Raw genomic sequence first — 27,508 nt, forward strand, 5'->3', positions numbered from 1 at the left:
GGGGGGTTATCACAGTTACTTGCGTTATTACCATTCGTTAATCACCGGTCTTGGCAAAATACTCAATAATTCATTGGGCGGAGAGATCTACCAAAACAATTAGTTGAAAACCGGAATTTATAGAGATTCGTTTCTTGAATCGTATAATTTCAATGCATTTACAGGGGTAGCGTGACGGTTAACAAGGTAAACGTAATCAGGCAAGTGACCAACATACGCCATGCTGACACCATGCTGACACCATGCTGGGACCGTTTTGATGATGACTAATAATAAGTGCAGGATGACAGGTGTATTTGCAGACCAGACGTCAGACGCCCGTTTTCAAGTACATGAATGTATAATTATTGTACATGAACAAAGTACATTTACACGCGGGAAAAACGTTTTGATTTTTTTTACGTTGTTGTACATGTACATTGTGTACATCACATTATGTCAGCACTTCATGGTTTGCCAAATACATACATAGCTCCTTGGATGTGGTCACTGATCTCAGTACGTACATGTACATTACACTTGTCACTGCTTGCTGGTTATGTTTACGTTAGGCGCCCTCTCTACTCCTCTAGACATTCCGTGAAATTGGTAGACTTGCTGCGCTTCAGCATCGAAGGACCTCTTTTTTGTGTAAAAGTTCAAGCGCATTTTTACATACAATGTATAGGCCTATAGTATTCCCCTGGTTTTTGAACTAAGACCTTAAGTGCACAATGTTTCAGTCGTTTTATAAGTAAAAAAAATGTGATGTCCATCCATGGAGGTAGTCCATCCAACAACATCACCTCATTAACATATAACTGGGCAGCACTGAGCTTATCAACCACAATCAGTGTGCACAGCTGCAGCTGTGGTGTTTTCCTATTTAATCCTCATTGTTGACAACAATGGACTTGTGCCGTATATTGTTGTGGGGATAAATCAGAAAACGAGTGCTGTACAGCGGGATTAGCCCTCTGACAGCTTGGCTGCTACTGCTAGTTAGGGATTTATCTGCAAGTGCCGAATTTGCTTGCAATATATAGGGCCTACAGGGGTTTACCTACAACCCACGTTTTGAGTGACAGGAAGAAAATCCTGCCCCTTCCTTGGAGAATGAATAAGAACTTGAAGAAGCAAAGAAATAAGAACATGTAGGAACAATGCGATCTCCATGAAATAAGAAGACTCGCATATGTACTGTGCATGGGCCTCTAGCAAGCGAACTGGGTGCTCAAATGATACCTTGGCAACTTACATGGTTGATACCAATCTGTAGTTTGCAGGAGCATGGTCTCACTTTTATTCCAATATGGCGATTTAGAAACGGTCATGGCAACTTCCTTGGCTGTTTTTAGTTGGAAAAAAACAATACAATTTCTAGCATGACAAAATGGGTAAGGCAAGTTCAATTAATTTTTTTTTTTTTACCAGCAGGGAACTTCTGTCAAACACAGGTAGAACCACTTGCATTCTTTTTAACAGTGAAAACAAGTATTTTTGTTAAGACCTGGGGCAAATGTTATTGAATACATGTGGTGAAACTTTGAAATTAGCAATTGAAAGCACCGAAAAAAATCTTTCAGCAAAAACATGTTACTAGGCAAAACGGCATGCAATGTACATGTATACATGTACATGAATCTGGGCACAGGTCACCGCACTCACGAGGCCCCCTTCAATGGAGAAACCACTGCACTTTCTATTGTACAAAGCAACTCCCTTATGATGGATTATCTGAACAATAGCTAGCACAATGCATTCTCCATTGAAGGGGGCCATCGTGATAGAAGTTCTAGAAGTTGGCCCATAAGCAATTCTTACTTAAAGTGGTGAAAACGAGAATGTGAAATCTGGTAAATATGAAGAGAGAAAACAGACACAATTTATTGCAAACATTTGAATTTTATTCATCATCATTTCGCTTCAAATTTTCGTACTTCTATTTATTGGAAGAAAAAATACAAAAAAAAAATCTTTAAAGTTGGTTTCTCACATAGTTCCTACAAAAAAAATGAAAAGAGAAATGCCCAACTTTAACTCAACCTGTGTTAAATGCGAAGTACAAACAGATTTATCAAAGTACATGTACAGCAAAAAAAACCAAAACAAAAAACAACAACAAATATAATGTACAAAATAATACATAAGAAACGAATCGCCCACTGAGACTCACAAAACTGGTGGTTGATTTTAACGCCTTTGGGACAAAATCGGTTGTGGGAATATAATTGGCAGAAGTTTATTGTTTATTTTCTTTCAAATCATATAATTATTATACTTTTTTGACTGAGCAATAGTCATCAAGTCTTTTCCTGCCTAATAGACAAAAATGAAATATGAGCAAGTCGGGGTGAAGATTGATTGAAAATGGAAAATCCATTAAAGAAGCGACAGGTTTGAAGGTTCCAAAAGCAATGTAGGGTCTTTGGTATACCTTTGTATTTGCCTACATGGCACCCCTTGCAATACCCATTTCTTTAGTTCTATCTCAACTGTCATAGTAGGCCATCAGCCTGGGGCGTTTGGTTGGTATCAAATGAGAGGAATAATGCTCATTGTGATTTTTTTGGCATGGTATTCACCCCTACATGTACAAAATGTAGTTGGAAAATATGTGAAAGCATCCAAAAAGCTGCCACTGCTGCAATGCTATCACTTTAAAAAAAAATTACAGCCAAAATATGCTTGTTACCACATATAATTAATCTGGTAACAAGCATATTGGCGGTCATTTTGAACAAAAAAATTAAAAGTTATGGCACCCAAAAAATTGCCACCCCTCACACTGCAAAGCTATCACACATTTTCCAACTGTAGATGTGCACACCTTGCCAAAAATCGCCAGTAACATTGCTCCTTTTGATCACTTGATACCTGTGGCCCAATTTTTGATCCGAAGCTATAGGTAGAAACACCTTTAAGGCAACACCTCAGGAATTCCTGATTTCAAAAAGGGATACTAAAAAAATATCAGAAATCAGGTAAAATCCTGACAAATCTCACACCTCAATATTCGATTTTGACCTTCACTGACGTATTTTATGTTGGTTGGAGTCCCATCCAATTGATTTTTTCCCTCACAATCACTAGGGACAACACCGAGTATACAGTGTTTATAAAATACGTCGTTGAAGGTCAAAACCATATATTGAGTTCACATCACCCCGACGCAAACATTCCATCTGATGGATAAATCTCACACCTGGCAAGTACAATACAGAAACAAATCTGAGAAAGTGGGTCGAGTCGTCCGAGTTCATACATTTGGGCCCCGAAATGTAAGAATTTGAATATCTGGTGAAAAAAAAAAGGTATGCAGAAACTGCCTGAATTTGCATAATTACTCAAATTTGAGTCAGAGTCCTTTGGCTGCAAATAGTTTGCACATTTCTTGGATAACTGTGTCAACTTTGTGTCCGAACACTCATATTCCTACTCATTTGTACTCCGTAAAGCCTTGATTCTTGCTATAGACTCTCTGCACAAGCACGCCCTCAACGGTTACAAAGAGAGAGTTTGGGAAGAGGACATTCAAACGCATTGCTGATGGCGTCTGGCTCTCATGCAAAGACACCTTTGCACTGTGCGCATTGGGAATAAAAGTAATCGTGCGTACTTTGCGCCATACACTCCCGATCCAGTACAGGCATGCGGCTTCGTCCTCAACTTGAGCCCTCGAATGTGGTCAAAAAGGCCCTCTAATGATCGTGTGCGGAGTCCACACAACCTATGATTTCAGTATAATTGGGGATTCAGAAAAGAATCGATAACAACAGTGCTGTGCAAAGAAAAAGAAATTCCGTGGACAGGAGAAAACTGTGAGATTCAGGTTGCAGAAAATCTCAATTTTTTTCTGCCTCTGCATAGCAACATTTGCGTCCAGGAAAATCAGTAGCGAAAGTTTAATATTGCCTATCAAAAGTCCCACAGAAGCAGTACAGCTGTATGTGAATTGCAGTTTATTACAAAGAAAAGATAGGTTCATAAACATGTGCTGTGCCTAAAAACACAGCCCCCCCCCCCAAAAAAAAAAGAAACAGGAAATAAGGCTAAGACACAAGCAGCTATATCAAACCAAACAGAGCCGTGTCCGAATCCCTTGACTGGAAACAACATGTCACCTATGGAAGCCACTGGGTAGCAGCTGCAGCCACTTTCCATATAGACTTGTGTGTGATTGCCGGCCGTAGCCCTGTGATTCGGACACGGCTTAGCCCAAGAAACTGGAGAAACAAGTTACACTTAAGACTCCTTTCAAGACAGCAGTGATGAACAATTTAAGGCACATTTTTTTTTAAGACATGTTAGGTACAACTTCCAGAACCTGAGATGCAATTCTTATGGGGAATATTTTTCTAAAGATTTTTTGTTCAATGGAAAATCATATGATATTTGACTGAGTTCTTACTTTGACTGAGTTCTTACTTTGCAGAACAGTCTTGATAGGAAAAGAGTTCAAACATGTACATTGTACATGTAACTGATTTGAGTGACGTATCTTTTGCGGCCGAACGCACAACGAAACATTTCTGAAGGTTTGGAGAAGGGCATATCACATAGATGTACATCACCTTAGTGGCTGGTATGAATGTAAGTGGAGACAAAAGAAATTGTTTTTTAAAGCTACAGTCCATCATTTGCAGCTATCCAAAAAGTAACTGACGTAATTATTGTCGAAAAACATACTTGGTTGAAAGATAGTAAGAAAACTAAACTCCCTGTGAAATTATTCTTTCTGGCATGCTGTCATTTTGAAGATTTGAAGAAATCAACAAAAGAAGGCCTTTCCAACGATAAGCGCGCACAAGCGTTGACACGACGCACACACGCATGCGGTTGCTATAATTCGTCGGTTCAGTGCGCGACATCGCATTGCTGCAATCGACTCGGTGAGAATGTGTCTCGGACGCTGAATTCAGGCCCAATTCAAAACATGATTCAGCAACTTTTGATTGGAAAACGAGATCCTAGAATGTTAGTTTTCTCGGAATATACAGCTGAAGCTGAGCTGAAACTTCATCAGGTTAGTTGTTCAGCTCAGCTTCTTTAGATTCTGAGCACGTTTGTTGCTTCAAACGAACAAAATGCACAAATTACAAATGATGGACTGTATCTTAAGTGTATTTTGCCCACTACTGTCGCCACTGACAAATGGATATATAAAAACACGTGTTTCCTGAGGTCTCTTTTGGTTGGATTAACAAGAGTATAAAAACGACCAGGCTGTTTCTTCACGCAACTGAGCTTCCTATCCATTGACAATGTGCATTTCAGTCCCTTGGCATTCTTCAGTAACATCCTCTTTCTGAGCAGATGGGATTACCATGTCAGACAGGATTCCCAAAAACATCCTCAAGTACCTCAACATCCGCTTCTTACTTGGTTGCCATGGCTACCTCTGACATCCAACCGGTACTCTCAATAATAGAAGAAAAAACTTTTCCTTGGATATAGCTGCATCTCTTGTTCCCTGTGAGTTCTCAACTGTCTCCAAGCAACCTCCTTAGTTACAAGGCATCCACCGCATCTTCCTTAGCAATTGTCTCCATCACTTCTCCTCTCTTCAGCTCTGGCTCACATCCTCCATGGTGTCCTCCAATCTCTCATTAGAATCCTCCTCCTCCTCTCGTTTGGTTACCGGCCCCGCATCATCTTTAGCTTCCTCCTTGACGACCGTGGTCGTCATGGTCGCTGTGGCTGCCATGGCCACTGCCTCCCTCTGCTCCTTGGCGATGGTCTCCTTGAGACGGTCCAGCTGCAGCATGGTGCGGACGATGACGGACTGCGAGATGAGGCTGAAGTCGTACATGTTGATGACGTGAAGGAGGAAGTTCCGGTACAGGTTGCTCCCGAGCAGCTCCCGGCCGCGCTTCTCGATGAAAAGCTGGCAGGCAAGCGGGATATGGCTATCTGCGATGAAACTACGAGGAAAACATACATGTAGAAACTTATTTTAGACTAACAGCTTCACTTCTTGAGTGCACAATAAACTGCCTAACGTATCTCGGTAGAATCGAGTCAACGCAGCTTGTGAAATATTGTCCAATTACATGATATACAAATGGACGCAGAACGCAAAAAAATCTACGACAAACAAAATGGACCTTAATTACCTGCAGACGTAGCGCATGCGCACTGCATGTAGTTTCCCCCATTTTTCGGGGGGAAATTTTATGAAATTCTTTAGAAGTTGTTCCTGACGGGTTCGTGGGCGATTTTGGTTGGTCGTGATAACGCCCTCTCGCGGCGGCGGGTTATCGCGGTGGCGGGTTATCGCGTATCAAACCATAACAACGCCCAGCCCCTAGACTAAGACTATTGTTGTTGTTACCCAAAGCTTCAATACTGAAAACATGTCAGTGAAGTATGCAAATGCTTCATGGACTACACGCTGACATCTTGGCAACTTACTTGTGTTCCATACAGTGTAGGTTCCATAGCTTCATCAGTTCTTTCTCCCCTTCATTCACGTCAGTAAATTCATCAATCATCTGTCGATGAGAAGTATCATCCAAAAGACATATTAAAAGTCAGCAAGAGCGTAGAAAGTTATCAATGTGAATTACAACTGAAGTTATGGTAGTTTTCAATTTTTAAGTTTTCAGTGATTTTTACATTACAGGTACAGTCCATCATTTGCAGCTATCTAAAAAGTAACTGACGTAATTGTTGAAAAGCATACTTGATATGAAATTATTCTTTTCCGGCAAGCTGTAATTTTGAAGAAATCAATGAAAGAAGGCCTTTCCAACGATGCGTCTAAAGACGCATCGTCTTAAGTTTCAGTTAGTAGTTCGTTTTTTTATTCTGCGAAGCGCGGACAAGCATTGACATGACGCACACGCGTGCGCGGTTGCTATAATTTGTTGGTTCAGTGCGCCACATCGCGTAGCTGTAATCAGTGAGAACGTGTCTCGGACGCTGAATTCAGGCCCAATTCAAAACATGACTCAGCAACTTTTGATTTGAAATCGAGATCCTAGAATATTGTTTTCTCAGAATATACAGCATTCACTGAGCTGAGACTTCACCAGGTTAGTTGTTCAGCACCCTTCTTTGAGCACTTTTGTTGCTTCAAACAAACATAATGCACAAATTACAAATGATGGACGCTACCTTTAACTTCTAATACAATATTCCTCTGGCATTCTGGGACTTGCTTACTACAGATGAAGACCCTGTTTGGTCTCGCACAGCAATGAGCATACCATGCTCATGTTAGAGATGAAACTGGCTATGAGGATTTGTGATGCACTCGACTACAACACTGAAATCACCTCACAAAACAAGAAAAGATATCACGATTGAAAGACGCAGTGACTGACCATGCTTGTTCTCTGCTGCAGCCACAGCGGGTCAATCTCATCCTCGCTGTCCAAGTCCATCTCCTGAGGTCTAACTGGTTGCAGCGAATGGGTGTGGAAGTACATTCTGTCCAATGGGAGAAGAGATACAATAGAAATAGGGCTCGTTCAATGATGGCCATTTCTGCAGGAGAAGTGCAACTGCGTATTTTACGCAATCTAGCACGCTTTGCGCAGTGTTGAAAAAGTTTGAAATACGCGCGCTTGTTGCTCGAAATGTGTTCGAAATACGACGCAGCCGATGCGCGTTATGCAAGTTGACGCTCAAAATGCCGATGCACGTGGATGGTCTGTAGGAAATGACGTCATTTGAACGAGACCTATTCTGACTTACGAGAGAGGCACAATACAGGTCCAAGAGGCACCCCCCAAAAAAAAAGCTACAAAGATGAGTTCTATTCCCCTCAAAGGTACCAATTTACTGCTTGGTGGGGAGAAGCAATGAGTGCAAAGTGTCTTGCCCAAGGACACAACGACCCATCCCCACGGGTTGAACTCGAACCCCGTACTGTTCAGAATAACCCAAATGCTCACAACAAACCCACAGCACTCTACTCCGATTTCTTTTCATTCATAAAGTTCTGAAAAAAAAAACTGTCAGAAATAAGACGGTTTTTTTTGGTACCTATTGTGTCCTGAGATTTGTGGTCTAGTGATGAGGTAGTCTTTGTTCTCTCCTTCCTGGAATTCAGACAGCGTTCCCAGAGGCCGCTTGGTATGTCTGCCGTGGAAAAATGTGAAAAAAGAAACAAATTGAAACAACAATATTAAGATTTACCGTCAACGAGATTTTGTCACTGTATATGAAAACACTGACGAAATGATTGCACATTTGGGTCAGATGAATGACAAAAAAAAATAAGACATATAATTTTCTTGAACAATTCTTAAAGAGGTTGTGGAATGCTCGAAGACATTTCCATCATTTTTTGGGTATATGTAGCCTAAGGTGTGATGAAATAAAAACAACTATTGTTTCTGTCATGAAATGAGTACAAAGGTTACTTTTGAGAGCTATTTTTCAGGTCCTGTTTCGACCCGAACGTGCAATTTGTGTAAAAGTCGTCGTTGCGGGCAGCAAACAAAACACAGTAAATCGTGACGTAATAAACAGGACTCGTTTATGCTACTCTGCATCGAGAGTCCTGTTTATTACGTCACGATTTACTGTGTTTTGTTTGCTGCCCGCAACGACGACCTTTACACAAATTGCTCGTTCGGGTCGAAACAGGCATGACAGGACTTGAAAAACAGCTCTCAAAAGTACCTTTTGTACTCATTTTATGACAGAAACAATATTTGTTTTTATTTCATCATACCTTAGGCTACATATACCCGAAAAATGACGGAAATGTCTTCGAGCATTCCACAACCTCTTTAACTTACTTGACGACAAGGATCTGAGTGACAGGACTACGCCTGCAGGGACCGTTCCTATGGAATGCATAGCCAGTGTGAGATGTCAGGTTCTGTGGATTACCGGCATACGAACCGTCATAGTGCTCGTTGATCGTCACGTCTACTCTAGCTCCGTTTGGACAAGGCTGTAAGAAACAAAAGGAAACATTTAGTCTACTTCCTTCCCCTCAGCGATTCATTAGCGGGAACTTTGGAAAGAAATGAGTGACAAGAAAAATGAAAAGAATATTCAAACAAACATGCGTCTGATGATTACTGGTTTGCTGCATGTATGTAAAAAAATTCCACTCAATTTTTAAAATTCTTTGAAATTAATTTTATCAAGCCTCATTGTTCTTTACGAGCTTGTTTGAGGGTAGGTCAATCTTCTAAAATTTCACTCAGTCCTGAAATGGTTTGGACACCCTGTGCATTATGTCAAAACATTCACTTCACAATTTAACAGCCAACAAAGTAAATTATGTTAGTTCCAATTCTACTCATTCCTAAAAATGAAGTACTAGTCTAATTTCTTGAAAGGGCGACCACCAGTTTCTCATCTAGCGACCCGTCCACCCGTCTTTTGTACGGGCAGTTTGTGATTTTGGACGGGCACTTTGCAAAATGGACAATAGAACATGACGGGTAGAATTTTGGCAAAATGGACATTTAAAATGACGGGTGGGTTTTGTTTGGAAAAAATATATAAAGACAAAGCGAATAAGCTGTATTTTTGTTTAGAAAAAAAAACACAAAAATACCCAAAATACCTCTTAATCTACGCGAACAATTGGCCACCAGTCAGCCACTTGCTTTGTGTAGCATTTATAGCGCCATACAATAAACACACGCACATGACGGACGTTTGCACTGCATGCACACGTTCACGATGTCTCCAATTTGCCTGGGATGGTGCCCGTAACCGTTTTACGCATTTGTGCTCGGCACCACGGACACCAGTGTATAATGGGCGCCCTCTGTCGATTTGCTTGCGCGATAGCCCGATCGCGCAGTAAAACATGTCTTTTTTTTTGTTGCAAAAGTGAATGTGTTGCATGGTGAGCGATCTATCTATCTTTTGCGCAGCTAGCTATCGGTGGATCGCGCAAATAATATTACACAGAATGCGCCCAGGACATGTTCGTACATCCATCATCGGATCGCACGAGAATGAAGCGCCGACAGTCCTGCTTTGGTAAAAAATGACGTCATTGACAAAGCCTTGTTAGTAACGTGTAGTTCGTGCATTTCTGTCCAACAACGCTCGATGCCATGAACGACGGGTACTTTTGAAAGTGCACCACAGCATGACAGGCATTTTTGGAAATCCTGGATGAAACCCTGGCGACCACTGTAGTCTTGAATGAGTATCCTCTTTTTTCTCTTCACTCTTAATCAAGACTCCATGGGCCTAAACAAATGTTCCCAAATGTGCCCTAAACCAGAACTCACCACGTAGGTGAAGTTGAATCGACTGTGGCACATGGTGAGGTGCTTGAGCAGGCTGTACAGCTGCCAGCAGTTGACCGAGCACCAGGGGCACATCATGTTGTCCCTGGCCTCCGTCTGCTGCCGCGTGTTGTTGTTGTACAGGAACTGGTAGAAGACATGTTGAGGGGTGTTGAAGTCGCCGCTGTTGGTGGCAGAGGTGGGATCCCGCTTGGAGGCATTGATTCGGACCGGGGACCTGTGAGTGGCGGTTGCGGTAGTGGTGTCATCATTGGCTGAGCCTGATTCACTGCCAGCATCTGAAGGGGTGAGAAACAATGATGGAATGAGTGGTTTGACTAAAAGAAACGGGAAATGGGAAGGTCAAAATAAACATACAAATTTAAGAATGATCTTCAAAGGAAAATTTTTGCTCAAGATGTCGACTTGTGAAAAACGAGTCCGTTACCTCTTAATATAACATGATTAGAATGCGGCTTAATTTGGTTGTGCGCAGGAATGGTTGGTGGCACCGTGCAGCCTAGAGCAAGTTCAAGGGAGGACCATTAGTTGACTAGTGGCTGTTTCATGACATAACTTTACGCCTGTGCACTAATAGAAATGTGCGAACGCCACGTATCAAAGGGTTACCAAAACGTCATCACAAAAAGTTCTAGATCCTGGCTCCCTGATGTGCATTACGATACGCGCAGCTATTGATAACTGGCAAAGGAACCAGGCTCCATGTCCGAATAGTTCACTAGGGTAGTCCAAGCATCCTGTGTTCCTGTGAAGTTATTCAAACTATGGTTAACAATAGTCCCCACCAAACTTACTCATAGTCACACACTCTTGAATTACTATACTCCCGAGGACAATGTTTTGTGTTTCCCTTTGTCCCTTTAATATAACACTCATCCATAGACTAAGCGCACGAACCTACTACAGAGGACCGTTTTGAACAAAAGACCCAACACCCGAGGACTGAAAAGATCCTTTCTTCTCCCTTTGTGTGTCTGTCCTAGGGGGTTAAGTAGAACACGCACACAAATTCCAGTAAGCAAGCAAACGACACACTTTGTGTTTGTGTGTGCATTGGTTGAAGTGTTTATGGCATAGTACACACAAAGGATTCTCATCACAACCGATGCAGTTTGAGCTCAGTGAATGCTGTATATTCCAAGAAAACAATAGTCTACATATTTTGACCGATATCAACCAAACTTTGTCAAAAGTATCAGCAGCCCAGCCCCAATAGGTCACATGACCAAACTGGGGTCAAAGGTCATCATGGGGTCACTGGGGTCAAAAACCTGATTTTTTTAAAACTCAAAATACTACTCCTTCCAGAAATTACAGGGCACAATCACGTGACTCATGCATGAACAAGTATTCGTTGGACCGCGGCTTCTGAGATATTTCCGTTCGAGCTTTTGTTTTGTGCAGTGGATCTCTGTGCGCGTTACTTTGTCTTATCCCTTAACTTGAAACTGACCTGCAGGGTTTTAAAGGGTTTTACATATTGCTCTGAGTATTGACTCTCCACTAGGAGGGATGAAGGTCACTTCATTAGAAGTTGACAAACCATGACTTGTAGAAAACTCCTCTCACCTTCTCTGAGTGCAACGCCGTTACTGCTGCCTGCAGGCTGGGTGGGAAGACCGTTGGAATGACTACTCAAGCTCCCTAGGCTTGGTAGCGATGCAGCTCGATGGTTACTGGATGATGACGGGAGGTGACTGGACGACCGCAGGGCCGTCTCGCTCCACTTGAGATGGAACTTCAAAGTGGGCTGGTCTTGGAAAGACTCAAAGGGGGCCACAGGCTGTAGGTAGGAAGATAATTTATATTGTGGGTTTTTTATGTTTGTCTGTGGGTCTTTTATACTTAGTTTGTTTACCTTCGGGTACCTTTATCGATGCTCTCTTTAATTAGCCTGTTTTATTGTTTTATCAATAACACACAAAGAAGTCGCGATGAGAATTTGTTTTTTTATTTTTACATATATGCACATGTTTAGTAAACTGTTGTTAAGTCAAATCTCAAGGGAACGGATAAAACATTTGAGGTATCCGGAGTTTGAATTAAGCCAAGGTTCCCGATATCTCTACAGTCATGGCATCTACTCTACATATATTATTCCACTGTAAATCGCTATGCCCAGACACGCTATTTTGTACACTTTCATTGTAAGGCCCCCCCCAAAAATACTCGGTCTCTGGTCAGCGCGCGCGTCGATTTTAATCATGCGCGTCAACCTTTTTTCTTTTTTTTCAAATTAACACGGAAGCTACAACAGCAAATTTTTGTACCAAGGAGCACCAAGGAATGGGGAAATTGCACCAAGGCAAATGATAAAGGGCACCAAGGCAAATTATGGAGGACACCAATGTATAATGAGGACACAAAAAAGGACTGGACACAAAATGCTGGACACAAAATAGTACCCACCTTGAAAAAAAAAAAAGCCACCAAAAAAACCAAAAAAAAACCGCGTCGCCGCATCAATTCCGGAACTTCGGTCTGACCTTTGATGTAAGTTAAAAATCATCATTTTACTCAGATTTCATATTGCTCTTGCATAAAAAGAGTCTGCTGTATAGATAAACATAAAAATAAACCAGACACGCGCATCTACAAAGGTTTCCAATGCTGTCACATGGCCACCACAAAGGGCCGGCAATTGGACTGCCGGCATGCGGCTTACAATTAGGCCAGCGGCAGCGATCAGGCTAACTCGAAAGCCCGGATTTGTTGCCGTTACAGGTTGGAGTCCGATAATACAATGGCATCATGTATGCTGCATCCCAACGTGAAAAGACGAAAATCGTTGGGCAGCCATGACTCGTGGAAAAGTTCTGCGATCTTTTTGCGTTTCTTTGTGACTGTTAGGCAGCGGTTTCTTATGGACTGTTCGAACAAAAGTTTGAGATAAACAGAGGTCCCGGTGCAGGTACTTCGAGTTACGGAGGTGTTCATGTACATAATGTTGTATTCTCTTGACGGGAATGGAGTATTAATTCGAGGTAAAAGGAGTTTCGAGTTAGCCAAATTTGACTTGTCGCAATTTTTACTGCATGTTATCAAATTACAATAAGACTCACTGTGTTAGGGAAACTGCAAGCAGGCAGCACGGACAGAACTGAAAAGGCATTGCTTGCAGCACAATTTTTACCTTTTAACAATTTTCCACAATACATGTACATTGTAGTGCATTGTATTGAAGTTGTTTCTGTCACCTTTTTAATGGGAAAATACAACATTTGCAAACATCAAAAAACAAAATGATCAAATTATCACGAAATACCTTACTGGATTGTTAGGGACTGACAGTCTAAAGCATCCTGTAAAATCGTGGCTCCTGGTGTGCTGACATTTTCAAGAAAAACTGTATTTTCCAACGCTGGTCGGCTGCGTTGGAGAAAACTTGATTTTTTTTTCAAACAGTGCTCCTAATTGTTCATATTTAGTTATTCTGCCTTTTCTTTGCAATTGATTGCACACCTGTGAAGGGGTATAAGCCTGCTGGACTGATTCTCAGACCTTACAATTCCCCGAAGTGTATTAATTGCTCCATTTCATCTTAAATGGGGTCGGGAAACCAGACGACAAGAACATGATAGGTTTTCTTGGTTTTCCAGCATCTACAAGCCCAAAACGTGAAACAAGTCAGTTTAACAATTTTTTTCTGTAACATACTAATCCTCCAAATCCATTTATTTCTGAAAATTGCAGCAAAAGCAAATGTTGTACATTCCCTTTAACAGGATTTTGCACACATCTGGCCAAATTTAAGTGGAAAATTCCATACCGTGAAGGTCGGTATTTTGATACTTGGACAACAGAGTTCGGTACTGGTCGATATCAAAAATGTTTTCACTAATTCAGAAAGATTCCTAAAAAAAAAAAAAGTTTTATCATACTTTCCCATCCATCAGCGTTTCCCATGATGCATGCTTGCCGTTGGCGGTGATCTTTGGCCTGACCTCCTGCATAGCGACCTCGTAGTCTCCGTTGGTGAGCAGGCAGTTGTCTCGGTCTAGCACCAGGAGTTCCGAGGTGTAGGTGAACGTGTCGCTGTGTCCAGGCGAGTGATCTCGGCGCATGAGTCGACGCCGTTTGGTGGGCTGCTCATCTGAGAAATACAGTTTTAGTAATTATAATCAGCAAATAAAATACAGTTTGAGTAATGATTATCAGCAAATTATTTGAAAATATCTTACTTCTGACAAGCCGTCTATGAACAACACTGACATCTGAAGAAAAAAACTAATATGTCGGGTTTCTGTAGAATGTGGGATCATGGCGGATTCAGGGTGATTCTTAAGAAACATACATAGGCCATCAGCCTCGGTCCTAAATTTTGGCCACCGGCATCAAATGAGGAGAATAATCGTCACAGCGATTTTTGGCAAGGTATACACCTCCAGAGTCGGAAAATATGTGATAGCATTGCAGCGGTGGCAGCTTTTTGGGTGTTATCACACTTTGTTTCAAAATGTCCATCAAAATGCTTGTTACCACTCTAGGGGCGGTATGCCTTGCGCATGCGCACTATAATCATTTATGCCCTGATTTGATACTGACCAGGCTGATGGCCTAACAGAAGGTGTAAACGCAAACATATTAAGATTCCAACAAAGCCAAAAAAATATATACTTCTGCTTCCGGTTTCCCTACCTACCCTATTCTGAAAGCCCCTACCCTAATTTTTTTATTGGAAAAAAAGAAAAAAAGAAAAGAAAAAAAAACACTCAAAACCATCAATTTCTACCTATTACCCTTGACTACACGCAGCCGCCTCCATATGAAGCAAAAAAAAATTGGCAAAAAAAGAAAAAATCCCCCACCTACCTACCCTATTTTCAAATGCCATGTAATCGGAAGCAGAACTATTTTTTTTTTAAATAGTTACTTATTCATTATAACAGTTGGCAGCTATGCTATGGAATTGATGTAAGTGACTGGTATCCATTTAACACTGGTGCCCGGACAGGAAAAAAAATCCCTAAAAAAAAAAAACCAAAATAAAAAAATACTACCTTGATCTTCACTGACATCTCCGTTGCATAGATTATCGCCGCTGGACCATTCCCGGCCGAGCGACCTTTCACCTTGGACCTTGAGCAGCAATATGAAGGACTTGACGGTTTGACCGTTGGACGAGCTGAAAGTACTGCTGGGGACAGAGAGGCATGGTGATTGGTCGGGGCTCGTCGCCGTGGAAACGCTGTTGACGGGCACCTTTTGCTTGCCGAGCGAGATCTGCTTGACTGGTGATGCTACATCCTTAAATTTGAATAATAAAAATAAGAGATTTTTGTTTAAGTTGCATAATTTTGTTTTGTTAATATTGGGGATTTGGTGAAAAACAAAACAAAAGAAAAGCAAATATTTAAGAACAGAAATTTTAAAAGTGCAAATATAAAATGATAAAACCAACTTTAAAAGACTCAAAAGACGTTAACAAAATGCCATTTTCACACTAGAGCCCCTCAACCCTGGGTGAACCCAGTGCCGCCCCGGGTTGAGTTTTTTTTAATTTTTCAACCCCGCGTTCAACCCCGCATCGTTTCACGCTTGTTTCATGCAAATCAAGCTTATCATGCTCAGTTTCTACTGTTTTGAACCCTGGCAAGAATTTCAATCCGGGTTGAAAATCTTAACCCTGATCTGGGGCAGGGTTGAGTTCAAGGCACTTAAGCAAGGCACTTAACCATTATTGCTTCGTCCTTTGGATGGGACATAAAGCCGTTGGTCCCATGTGTTGTGTAATGCAATGCACGTAAAAGAACCCAGTGACACTTATCGGTAAGGGGGGGGGGGGGGCTGTGTTTTCAACGTATTGGTGTGTGCATACATATTTTGGGGGGCTGGTTCTGGTAATTGATACATTTGTTGTTATGTGTTGTCTTGTTTTCAAAGCAGGAACCACCTACACTAATTAGTCATACATGTATTCCAAAGTGCAATTTCGGGTATTGTTTTTATTAGGCCAAAAAAAAAAGTCTCCGGTTTCTGGTATGGAGCTTGCCCCAAAAGTGGTGCGGCGACGCGGCTTTTTTTTTTTTCTTACCTGGGTTTTTTTTTTTTTGCTTCAAATGTCGGCTAATGACTGCAAATGGTGCCCGACTAAACTTAGTGCAAATATATGGGAGTCCAGAGAGGCCACATAAAGCTTATTCTTGATCATAACCCCATCTAAAAACATGTTAAAATTGTGCAGCAGCAGGATTCCAGTCAAACCAGTGAGTTTGGCGGTTTTGAGACATCATCTTGTATTGAAAAAAAAACCACTTTTTCAGTTTGCCGACGCGCATGGCTACGGCGACGCGCGCGCATACCAGAAACCGGAGACTTTTTTTTTTGGCCTTAACTTGTATTTTAGCAACCATTCACTTTTCTAAGGGGGGGGGGGGTGTTTCTTTTAGATATATATTTCTGTGTCGAGTTTTGATATTGTGTAGCGTTGTTTGCTCTGTATTTTTCTTAATATATTTTATTGTAAGTAACTTGTGGTGTCTTGTGTATGTGTATAACATGTTTATTTTTATGAGGAAGTATTTCAATTTTATTATGGAATTTTACCCTGTCTTTTAATGTTTATATGTTGTTTTTTATTGTAAAAATTGATGCAATTTAGCCATTGGCTACAAGTTCAATTTCAATAAACCAACAATAATAATAATAAGAGAAGGGGCTTGCTCTGGTGTTTCTGGCATCCTGTTTAACTCCCCTGCGGAATATGTAGGAGAAGAACAAACCAAGTACCAAGTATAGGTGCACATGTTATTTCCTGCCGCAGCCACAACTTTCAGACGCGGCCGTTTGCCTTGCCTATCCTTATTTGATGGCCCCGATTCCCCTGACAGTGGACCAGTGTTGATTTCAACAAGGGTAGGCATGACGACAGTGTGTGAAAAGGCTCTCAGCAATGGGTAATGTGCATTAACCCTAAACTCCCTTGCATGATTTGCTAGGAACCATTACCATCCTGGCAAATTCCAACACCATCTGGGAAACGGCACACACATACTTCTGACTTTGATTCTGGAGGCGTGCCAACCCAATGTACACGACTGTCAGTTTATGGGTACTGTACCCATACTGACAGATTCCAACAAAACATGCCGTTGGGGTTTGATGGGTTGAGTTTTTAGGGTTAAGGAAAAGCAAATCGTGACTCACCTTTCTTCGTTTGTGACAAACTTTAAGTACGACAGCCTCAACAGTTACAGTACTTTCACTGGTCAATTCTGCAGGAAAATGGTAAAGGATTTAGTACGGTTGTTTTGTTAAGAGCAAATCAGTTTCACACAGCAGTGTTCCCTGTGGACAAACGTACTGAATATCACTGAAACAGAAAAATCAACCTGTTAGTTCATGCATCAAAGAACAACAGTCAAAGCGTTTTACGCTGGCGGTCAAAGCTGGGCAAAGAAAAGTAGAATTGGTAAGTAAAGATCAACATTCATTTGTGCCATAGATGGAACAGTTTTCTAGAACAAACTATTTGTGAGGCGTTTTTGGCAAAATGTGACAGAACTAGGCTGAGGTCGTAATGAGGGTTCGCGGGCATTAGGAAAGAGAATAAAAAATACTCCTTACAATACTGTTTGTTGCAGTTCAATCGGACATTCCGTAGACAAGTTATGGTTGTATAAAGTTCGCATTTATCGACACATCAAAAAGCAAAATAATGAGAAAAAGGCCTTTACAGTTTTAAATTTTCTATTCGTGAATATAACAGATTCCAATCATTTCTTCTATAAAAGACTTGTATTCCTAGATTTTTATACCATTTCTTTTAAAACGTGTGTAGTGGACATTTCAAAGACTACAAATATCAATAAATCTGAAAATCGAAAAAATATCGCCCCTGTTCGGTTGTTTTTTTTCATTTTTCTCCACTACGGCCTGTGCCCAGTTCCGTCTCATTTTGTCAGGTTATTGCTTTTAGTCTTTATTCTTCAACACATTAACACCATTTTCCAGACTTGTATGACTCGTGACTCGGACTCGGACTCGAGTCCGACTCGAGTCACATTTTTAATGACTCGGGACTCGGACTCGAGTCACTTTGACTTACGACTCGGACTCAGACCTACGGACTCGGACTGACTTGTGACTCGACGGAAATTACCGCACTGCACACGCGCACATACGTAAATCGATCGTTTTCTTTACTGTGCAATACATGTACAGGGCGCTCGATGCGGTGCGTGCGTGGCCGGTTACCGATATATTGATTAAAGAAATCAATGTACCGAAACTTGTACCCCGCCGTCCGCACGTAACACTGCATTGGTGCAAGATTGATAGGGTAAGGTACCAGACTTTTCTTGTCACACGTCCTGTTGTTCATACGTGTATTGCTGTCGCATCGCGATAACGCGATATGAATAGTCTGCTGATCTGCCCGTTTCGGTAACGTTACATGCAAGTTGCATGTAACTAAAATGTACGTTTTTCCAATACAGTGTTAGAGGTGACCCGTGACTTGGACTTGGACTCGACCTTTGTGACTCGTGACTCGGACTCGGCCTGGAGGACTCGGGACTCGGATTCGAGAAATGTGACTCGGACTCGGACTTGGACTCGATGTTTCGTGACTCGAATACAAGTCTGCCATTTTCTAACAATACATACCTGTACTTTGATGGAATTCATTGAAAAATACATTCATAAACTCTCCATGTGTTCTGAAAAGTAAAAAAAAATGAAATAAAAACACTACATGAATATTACAAATTCATATAGCAAAACAGTGTTTTTGTGAGAGTAGAAAAGGGTACAAGTTTTTTAATCACTTCACTTTCCAGAAAATATTTGGGCAGCAGTGTTTTTAGTTTGTTTCTGAGATTTGTTTTTACACAGTATTCATAAATACCTAAGACAGTTTACGCATTCCTATTGGTCGAGAGCTCGTCACGTGGCCGGTCTTAAACGGATGATAAAGACATGGCTAGCTGGTCTTAAACACTTTTCCAGTGTCACAATAAAATGTGGACTCCTAAAAATCCAGAGCCTCTTATCGTTTCATTGGTTGAATGTTCACAATCCTCACGTAGGCATGCGCAACACTACCAGGTAGTCAGAATTTTATAGTTCTAAATTCAAAACGCAACGCGCCAGGTGCGTTCTGCGCGACATCGCGCAGAACATGATACGCGCGCGTCAATCTCCATAAAAGGGTTGTTTACATCTTACTCGCCAGCTGAACACTCCATTATTTTGCAAGAGGGATGTTTCAAAAAGCATAAAGTGAATTTGTTGAACAAAATCGGGATGTTTTGAACGAATTATACAATTTTTTTTTACCGAAAAGGTATATATATGAATGGGAATAAATATGTGCTCCGTCGGTATTTATCACTCTGTTTAAGACCACTTAGAGTCTGGGTGCTGATAATTACCCTTGCCTCCGGCTCGGGTAATTATCAGCACCCAGACTCTAAGTGGTCTTAAACAGAGTGATAAAAACCTCCGGAGCACACATTTATTCCCTTATGTAATTCAAAAAAGCCTGGGCAAGTAGGGGATTTTTCTACTTGAGTATTTGCAAAGAAATTACTCCGAGTGGTAGAATACTCGCTAGTAGTGAACCAATTTTCCATGAAAGCAGAAAAATGACAAATTTAATTAAGTTAATATGACGGGAAGCTACTACCAACATATAGCGAGCAAGACCCTCTATACTGAGATATATCTTTAATAGTGTGTGAGCTTTTGAGTAATTTAATTGCATTTTTTTTTTTTTTTGGACGGATGAAATATTAGGGAGAGAGAGGTGGAGGGAGTGATTCCCTGTTTGCAGGGGACGTATTAACCCCAACTCCCCAGCATGATTTACTAGGAACCGTACCCATCCTGGCAAATTCCAACACCATATGGGAAACTGCGCACACCTATTTCTGACTTTGATTCTGGAGGTGTGCCCATCCCGATGTAAAGGACTGTCAGTTTAAGGGTACTGTACCCATCCTGACAGATTCCAACAAAACATGCCTATGGGGTTTGATGGGTTGAGTTCTGTTAGGGTCAAGCCGTGAACCCTAAACCCTAAATTGCTACTAGCGAGTACCTACTTCTACTCGCGCCAGGACGATTACTCGAGGAGATGAAAGACCGAGAGTCGAACGAGTAGCATAAACTACTCGCAAGTATTCGAGTTATCGAGTTACTCACCCAGCAGTAATGCACATCAACAACTACTGAAACTAATAAATGCGGAGCATTAAGACCCCCCCCCCCCAAAAAAAATACTCGGTCTCTGGTCAGCGCGCGCGTTGATTTTAATCATGCGCGTCAACCTTTTTTTCCCTTCAAATTAGCACGGAAGCTACAACAGCGCCCTCTATTGCCGCGCCTCCTCAAAAATTTTGTACCAAGGAGCACCAAGGAATGGGGAAATTGCACCAAGGCAAATGATAAAGGGCACCAAGGCAAATGATGGAGGACACCAATGTATAATGAGGACACAAAAAAGCAAAAAAAAAACCGCCTTGTCTGTACAATACAAGCTTGAAAAAAAAAAAAGCCACAAAAAAAAAAAAAAAAAAAAAAAAACCGCCGCATCAATTCCGGAACTTCGGTCTGACCAGAGACCGACTATTTTTTTTTGTTGGCCTTATCTTACCTGTCGGCTGATGTGGCCCGCTTCAGCTTAGTTTCTTCTTTATCAAGCAGGCTGTCAGGTTTGAAGGATTTCCTTACCCAAAAAGAACACAAGATTTAAGATTTTCACAAACAAAACACAACATCTAAGATGCCCTGGCATTGCGTCCCTCACGTAAAAAAAAGAGTTGCTTCCAGTAACCGGACTGACCCTAAAACTGTGATTGTACGAAGAGTCGGAGATTGATTTTTTCCTTTAACCCTAACTCCCTGCATGATTTACTAGGATCCATACCCATCCTGACAAATTCCAACACCATATGGGAAACTGCAAACACATATTTCTGACTTTGATTCTGGAGGTATGCCAACCCAATCTAAAAGACTGTCAGTTCAGGGGTACGATAAACCTACCCATCCTGACAGATTCCAACAAAACATGCCGTTGGGGTTTGATGGGTTGAGGTCTGTTCGGGTTGATTAAATAACAAATTTAACAAATCTTATTCGTATCCAGAACTGTATTTTGGAAGCAAAAATATAACCCAAATTCAAGTTTGGAATACTTGTTAACATGCAATAAAGTACCAGCTGTCTGCTTGACAATGTTATCAAAAACACAAATTTCATTATCTTTTAGAGCAGCCAAAAATTGTTCATTCAACTTGAACAAAATCTGTCAAGGGGTTTGAAAACGACAGGATGCAATGTTTTCCTTTACTTTGATTTGTGATGTAATTTTTTAATGAGATCATTGATATGTTGAGCTGCTAGCTGCGTTTGTTTGCGTCGAGCGGAAGTATTCTGGATTAAATTCTTTGCTTGTTTACCTGGTGTTGGCCCTCAAGCATCTCCGAGGCATGTAACTTAATGATCGATGAAGGAATATGGGCTGTGGGAAAAAGTTACGTAAAGTGAGTAAAACTACAGTAAGTAAAACAAATTGTAAATATTCACACAGGATTTGAAATGCTTAAGTTACCCACGAACATTAATTTTCCAATTTACGCATTATAATGCTTGTGCCTTTGAGTTTAAAGATTTATTTCAATTTCTTTTCAAGGATCCAAAACCAGCTAAAAAGATCTCCCCGTTATAGAATTGTGTTTGCATTGTAAACGCTTAAAAACAACACAAAGTTGAAAAACAAAAGTACAATCAACTTTATAGTTTATTAGCAGTATAAACAAAGCCTCATTTTAAGCAGCAGTAACACAAAAGTTAACATCACTGGAACCATTAAAAAGTAAAATGAGAGTTGAGACAAACTCATTATTTTTCATGCAAATTCTATCGCATACTTACTGCAATTTGGTTTCTTGTTCGTAGAAATCTGTAAATCTGAGTTGGTTCTGTGAAAATTGTTCAAAATAAACGTATCAATCATGCCAGATATTTGTTGGGAATTTATAAGTAACCCTTTTAATATTCTTCAACAAATCGTCACCGTTTTCACGAAGAGGCGAATGTAGTATTTCACTGTCTGAACAAACATTCGAGATAATCGCGTTTAAAGTTGGTTCTTTTTTCATTTGACAATTTGAAACTAGAGATGCATAAAATATGCAAGATTTAGGTATCAGAGGAAAGAAGAGATTCTAATCTTCCTAAATGTAGCAAACTTTTGAAAAATAGGTGATTATTTTTGCAGAATTAATCAATTAAGAGAAGTGGCTGTTCGTGAAGACCAATTAGCAAATTCGCCCCTTCGTGAAAACGCTAAAGTGACTACGCACAGATTTCGCCCTTCTGCGGTCTGAGTCAATGCATTTTTTGTACAGTACGCGCAGATTCTGCCCCACTGCGCATGCGCCTTGAAATTCGCCCCTTCGTGAAAACGTTTTATTGCACGCGCATGGAATTCGCCCTTTCGTGATATATGCGCTATTGTATTAGAATGTATTTATTTATTGAAAATTTATTAATACCATAGAGTGCGGAAATTCGCCCCTTCGTAAAAACGCAAAAAGGCACTTTTGGCAAATTCGCCCATTCGTTAATAAGGTTAATCAAGATTTCAACTCATTTTTTGAAAGTATAGCCTCACCAGGTTGTAGATATTGATATGTTTATTCATTTTCACCAAAAAAACCCAAATTTTGAAAAACTTACGATTTTCATGAAATTCACCCCTTAGTCATTCGTGAAAACGGTAACGAAATGAAGCATACTCATACTCACCCTCTGGAAAAAAAATGTTGCAACCTGACGCCACTTTTTTCTTCATATTTCATCTCAATGAAGGTCATACATTGCAAACATGATGATAAAGAGTTAGGACATGAATCTGGCACTGAGAACATTTCCAACTTTGTTACTGTTAGGAAATACTTAGAAAATGTTCTTAACTCTCCATAGACTTTGTACACAATCGCGGAAGTGGTGTCAGGTTGCAACATTTTTTCCCACCCTCTTTATAATTATAAAGAAATGTAGTCCTGCACAGTTTTCGGACGTCAACTTTTTCGTGTAATTTCCAGGTTCGTCTGCACAAGTTTGAGGTTGTGTGTCTAAATTCCAACACAAAATTACACGAAAAATAGACGTCTGAAAAATGCAGGACTACTTTTCTACCACTATAAAGAGGGGGAGCATGCTTCTTTTCTATAGCATAAATAAACTACAAATAGGTCTATACTATAGTCATGATAGTCCAACTGAGAAAATCTAAATTTGACAAGGATCTACATTTTCACAATTTCAGGTAGGCCTACATGTCCCAAGTGTGGCCTTTATTTACGGAGGTAGTCGAGTAAATTGGCCACATTTATGGGGCTACACGTGGCGTTGTTATTGACCCGTTTAAGCAAGGCAACTGAATTTGGGTTTAACTTTAGTTTTCACTTTGTCTATTGTAAATTGTATCAACATGATCATATGGACTTGGAGTTGGACATTTAGTAGACCCGTGAACGTGGCTATAAACATAGCCACGCTTCAGTCTACAGTAAAAACACTCTATTGTGGTCCGCGGTCACTAAAATGGAGTGACCGTTCTAGCCGAATGTCGGCTACATTTGACAGAATATTTGCATACAAAAATGAGTTGTACAGAAAATCAGCAGAATAGTTTTTTTCGGCAGAATTATGAAGATGAAGGAAAATGAAAAAGATTGGAAAGAAATATGGCACATTTGGTTTGAAAAAACTTCAATTTTTGAAAGATCCTTAAAACAAACCCTTGCACAATGGAACAGCAATATAAACTGGGTGATTTGGCAGACTTTCGAAGTGGATTTAGCAGATTTTTACATTGTATTACGGTCATCCTGCCATGTAAGACGGTTAGTCGGGTACCCACTGGTGATACTTCTTCCGTTTTGCGCATGCGGAACTCGGGGTACCAGAGTGTCATGCCTGTCTTTGATTTTCTGATCATTTTGAAAACATTCGTTGTGACAAAGTTGTGCCGTACTTTACATCAAATTTCTTGGCAATGCCAGATCTAGCCCCATAAATGTGGCCTATTTACTGGACTGCCTCCGTAAACATAGGCCACACATCCACATGTACAAAAACGTGTCGACTTTGCCAAATTTTGATTTTCACATTTAGGCTTACTTTGTAGGTTTTTTTTGCTTTAGAAGCATTCTCACTCTCTATATAGGCTAATCAGAAAGTGCTGCCTTTTTCAGATGTCTAATTTTTGTGAAATTTCATGTTGAAATTTTGATACGCAAACGTGTGCAAATGTATCTGGAAATTTCACAAAAAATGGTAAAAAAAGTAAACCTAAAAGTGAAAATCAAAATTTGGCAAAGTCGACACGTTTTAGTACATGTGGATGTGTGACCTATGTTTACGGAGGCAGTCCAGTAAATAGGCCACATTTATGGGGCTATGCCAGATCCAACACTCGAGGAAATTCACAGGAGGCCCAACAAGTAAGTGATTCACCTATGGGCAAAATTATACATGGTTATATAGTCGTGTTCCCTAACGTGGCGCACTTCGAAGCTTACCCAAATTTCCTTGTGTAGTGTTGCCAAACCTCTTTGTTGATAAACCTCAAATTTATGCAGTGAAATACTGGTACTTTTACCTTTTTAATGCTTGCTATTTAACCTCTGTGAACAATTTCGGTTTCACAAAATTTCATCCGAAATGCAAAAACGGTCGCGTCCGGGCATTTTCAAAGGGTTCACTTTGCACTTGAAAATAAAATCGGAAAATCACACCAAAATTATTTTTTCTTTTAACTTGTAACGGGTAAATAAACTCGCGATTTATAAACGGGAGTGTTTAGAACTTGATGAAATTTCACTTTCTGTGAAATTTCAGTTAAAACTTTTGCTCTAGCTAGGCGATACAGGCGAAAAATCAAAGTGCGCCACGTTAGGGGCCGCGCCACGTTAAGGTACATCAACAATATGTAGCGGATCAAAAGATAGAATGCTGTCGCTTGTATTTACCCGACGGAAACGCATGGCGTTGTATACAACCAGACAACGCCACGTGCACAGGTCTAGACATTTAGACATTATAATTTTCATTGATTGGGTTCCCTTCTTTACTTTTCAACAGATGACCTGGTACAACTATAGAATGCAGGGCCACTTTACTCTACATCCGCGCCTCCGTACGGCTGCGTGGAGGCGTGGAACCGCAGTCGACCTACCTCTGAAAATCGATCGTGGAGTCGTGGAGCCGCAGAGAATTGCGCCCTCTATCGGTGCGCGTCTCTGCGACTCCGCGACTCCGCGCCTCCACCACTGAGAGACAGTGCCCCGTCGCCCTCCCCCCCCCCTTCCTAATTTGCGCGCCCAATTAAAGCGACTCTGCGACTCCGCGACTCCGCGCCTCCGCGACTCCAGACAGTGCCCCGTCGCCCTCCCCCCCTTCCTAATTGGCCCGCCCAATTAAAGTGACTCTGCGACTCCCCGACTCCGCGCCTCCGCGACTCCAGACAGTGCCCCGTCGCCCTCCCCCCCCTTCCTAATTGGCCCGCCCAATTAAAGTGACTCTGCGACTCCCCGACTCCGCGCCTCCGCGACTCCAGACAGTGCCCCGTCGCCCTCCCCCCCCCCTTCCTAATTGGCCCGCCCAATTAAAGTGACTCTGCGACTCCCCGACTCCGCGCCTCCGCGACTCCAGACAGTGCCCCGTCGCCCTCCCCCCTTCCTAATTGGCCCGCCCAATTAAAGTGACTCTGCGACTCCCCGACTCCGCGCCTCCGCGACTCCAGACAGTGCCCCGTCGCCCTCCCCCCCTTCCTAATTGGCCCGCCCATTTAAAATGGATATGGATGCTTCGTTCTCAAAAAGATTCCGCCGAGAATTGCGCCCTCTATCGGTACGCGTCTCTGCGACTCCGCGACTCCGCGCCTCCGCCACTCCAGTGCCCCGCGTCTCCGCGATTCTGCGACTCCAAGACTCCGCGCCTCCGCCGCTCCAGACAGTGCCCCCAACACATTTACAAGCACGCCCTCCCTTCCGATCCTTCATGAGAAGCTTTGAAGACAAGTGCAGTGCATTCCTTCGCTGTACTTAGCACTTTTTTGCAGGTTTGCATATCTATTACTCCTATTCCATCCACGCCTCCAGGCAAAATAAAAAACCTTGCTTCGGCGTGGCCCTGCATTCTATAGTTGCTCCGATGACCTTTCAAAATATCACTCTATCATTATTATCAAGTAAGCGGAACCCGAGGGCCGCCCACACATAGACAAGCGTCGCGTGAGGCGTCAGTGCAGACTATGTCAATGATTTTCCATTCACTTACGCGCGATTCAATTCAAACGCTGTGTGTGCTGCATGTGTTTTGTACTTTACTACTTACTCTCGAAAGCCTGGAGAAACAGTTCATGATCGGCTTGAAGTTGCTCGAATTTCGGGTTCCGCTGGACGGACCTGGTATTGGGATGCCTGTGTGGTGCCATTCTTGTTCATCCACTATCACTTATCGATTTAAATTCCGGGCATTTGACCCAAAAATTCACAGCCCACCGCCCGTGCACCTTTGCGACTTTACCGCGGGAACACACAAAAGGAATTGTGGGTATATTCGGTCGAGTATCGACTACCAGTACTCGAAAAGGAGACAATGAGTTGTTCTGAAGTGGGGTACTTTGTCTGGATTTTTTTTCGAAACACCCCGATTTCAGTTGGATCGTGGTGGAAACCGTGGGATTAATATAAATTGCCGCATGAAAGAAGCGAGAGCTGTTGTATCTTTTTGTTTATATACTAAATGTAACTCGGAAGAACGGGAAGATTACAAGTAAGCACTTGGAACGATTAACTCGATACCAACAAATACTTCAACGTAATACTATAGAAGAACTCGATACTATAGAAGATATTTCCTGGACATTATGATGTGCCTTTGGGGGGGGGGGGCACTAAACTCCCTTATACCAGGCAAGCCGTAAACACTTTTGTGGGATTTAACAACCTTGACATTTCAGATTTTTGATTTTAATAATATGTGCTTTATTTATCCTAGGAAAAATTAACCGATGAAATTCACTTTAGGGAAAAGGCAATAGTCAGATTTGACTAAACCAGTTAAATTTGACTAGCCATGCATTTAGGGTCAGCTGGGTGCAACTGAGAATCAGTCAATCTGACTAGATTTTTCCAGTCAGTATTATAAACTTTGGAAAATTAGTTATGCAAATAACTGAAATTGGAGTCGAACCCAACCACTTTTTTATAGCGTGAAACTTTGTATGTTTAACTAAATTCCTATTCAAAAAACAGTCAATATTTTGACTATAG

The 27,508-nt window shown here is 41.4% G+C and overlaps 1 protein-coding gene across 1 annotated transcript; it reads right to left on the reverse strand.

The window, feature by feature from the left end:
• Positions 1–5,135: 5,135 nt before the first annotated feature.
• LOC119737822 (polycomb protein suz12-A-like) lies at positions 5,136–26,792 on the reverse strand. Its single transcript, XM_038212438.1, has 15 exons — positions 26,568–26,792; positions 22,095–22,141; positions 21,620–21,681; positions 20,812–20,883; positions 18,822–18,874; positions 17,361–17,428; positions 15,215–15,461; positions 14,096–14,307; positions 11,784–11,997; positions 10,197–10,492; positions 8,733–8,890; positions 7,972–8,067; positions 7,308–7,413; positions 6,394–6,473; positions 5,136–5,903 (listed from the first exon to the last, which is right to left on the reverse strand). Exons 1-15 carry the CDS (start codon positions 26,665–26,667, stop codon positions 5,546–5,548), a joined length of 2,169 nt encoding a protein of 722 aa, XP_038068366.1. The 5' UTR covers positions 26,668–26,792; the 3' UTR covers positions 5,136–5,545.
• Between the last annotated feature and the right edge of the window lie 716 nt (positions 26,793–27,508).

This window comes from Patiria miniata, unplaced genomic scaffold (genome assembly GCF_015706575.1).
Source record: "Patiria miniata isolate m_02_andy unplaced genomic scaffold, ASM1570657v1 HiC_scaffold_3, whole genome shotgun sequence".
Classification (NCBI taxonomy): domain Eukaryota; kingdom Metazoa; phylum Echinodermata; class Asteroidea; order Valvatida; family Asterinidae; genus Patiria; species Patiria miniata.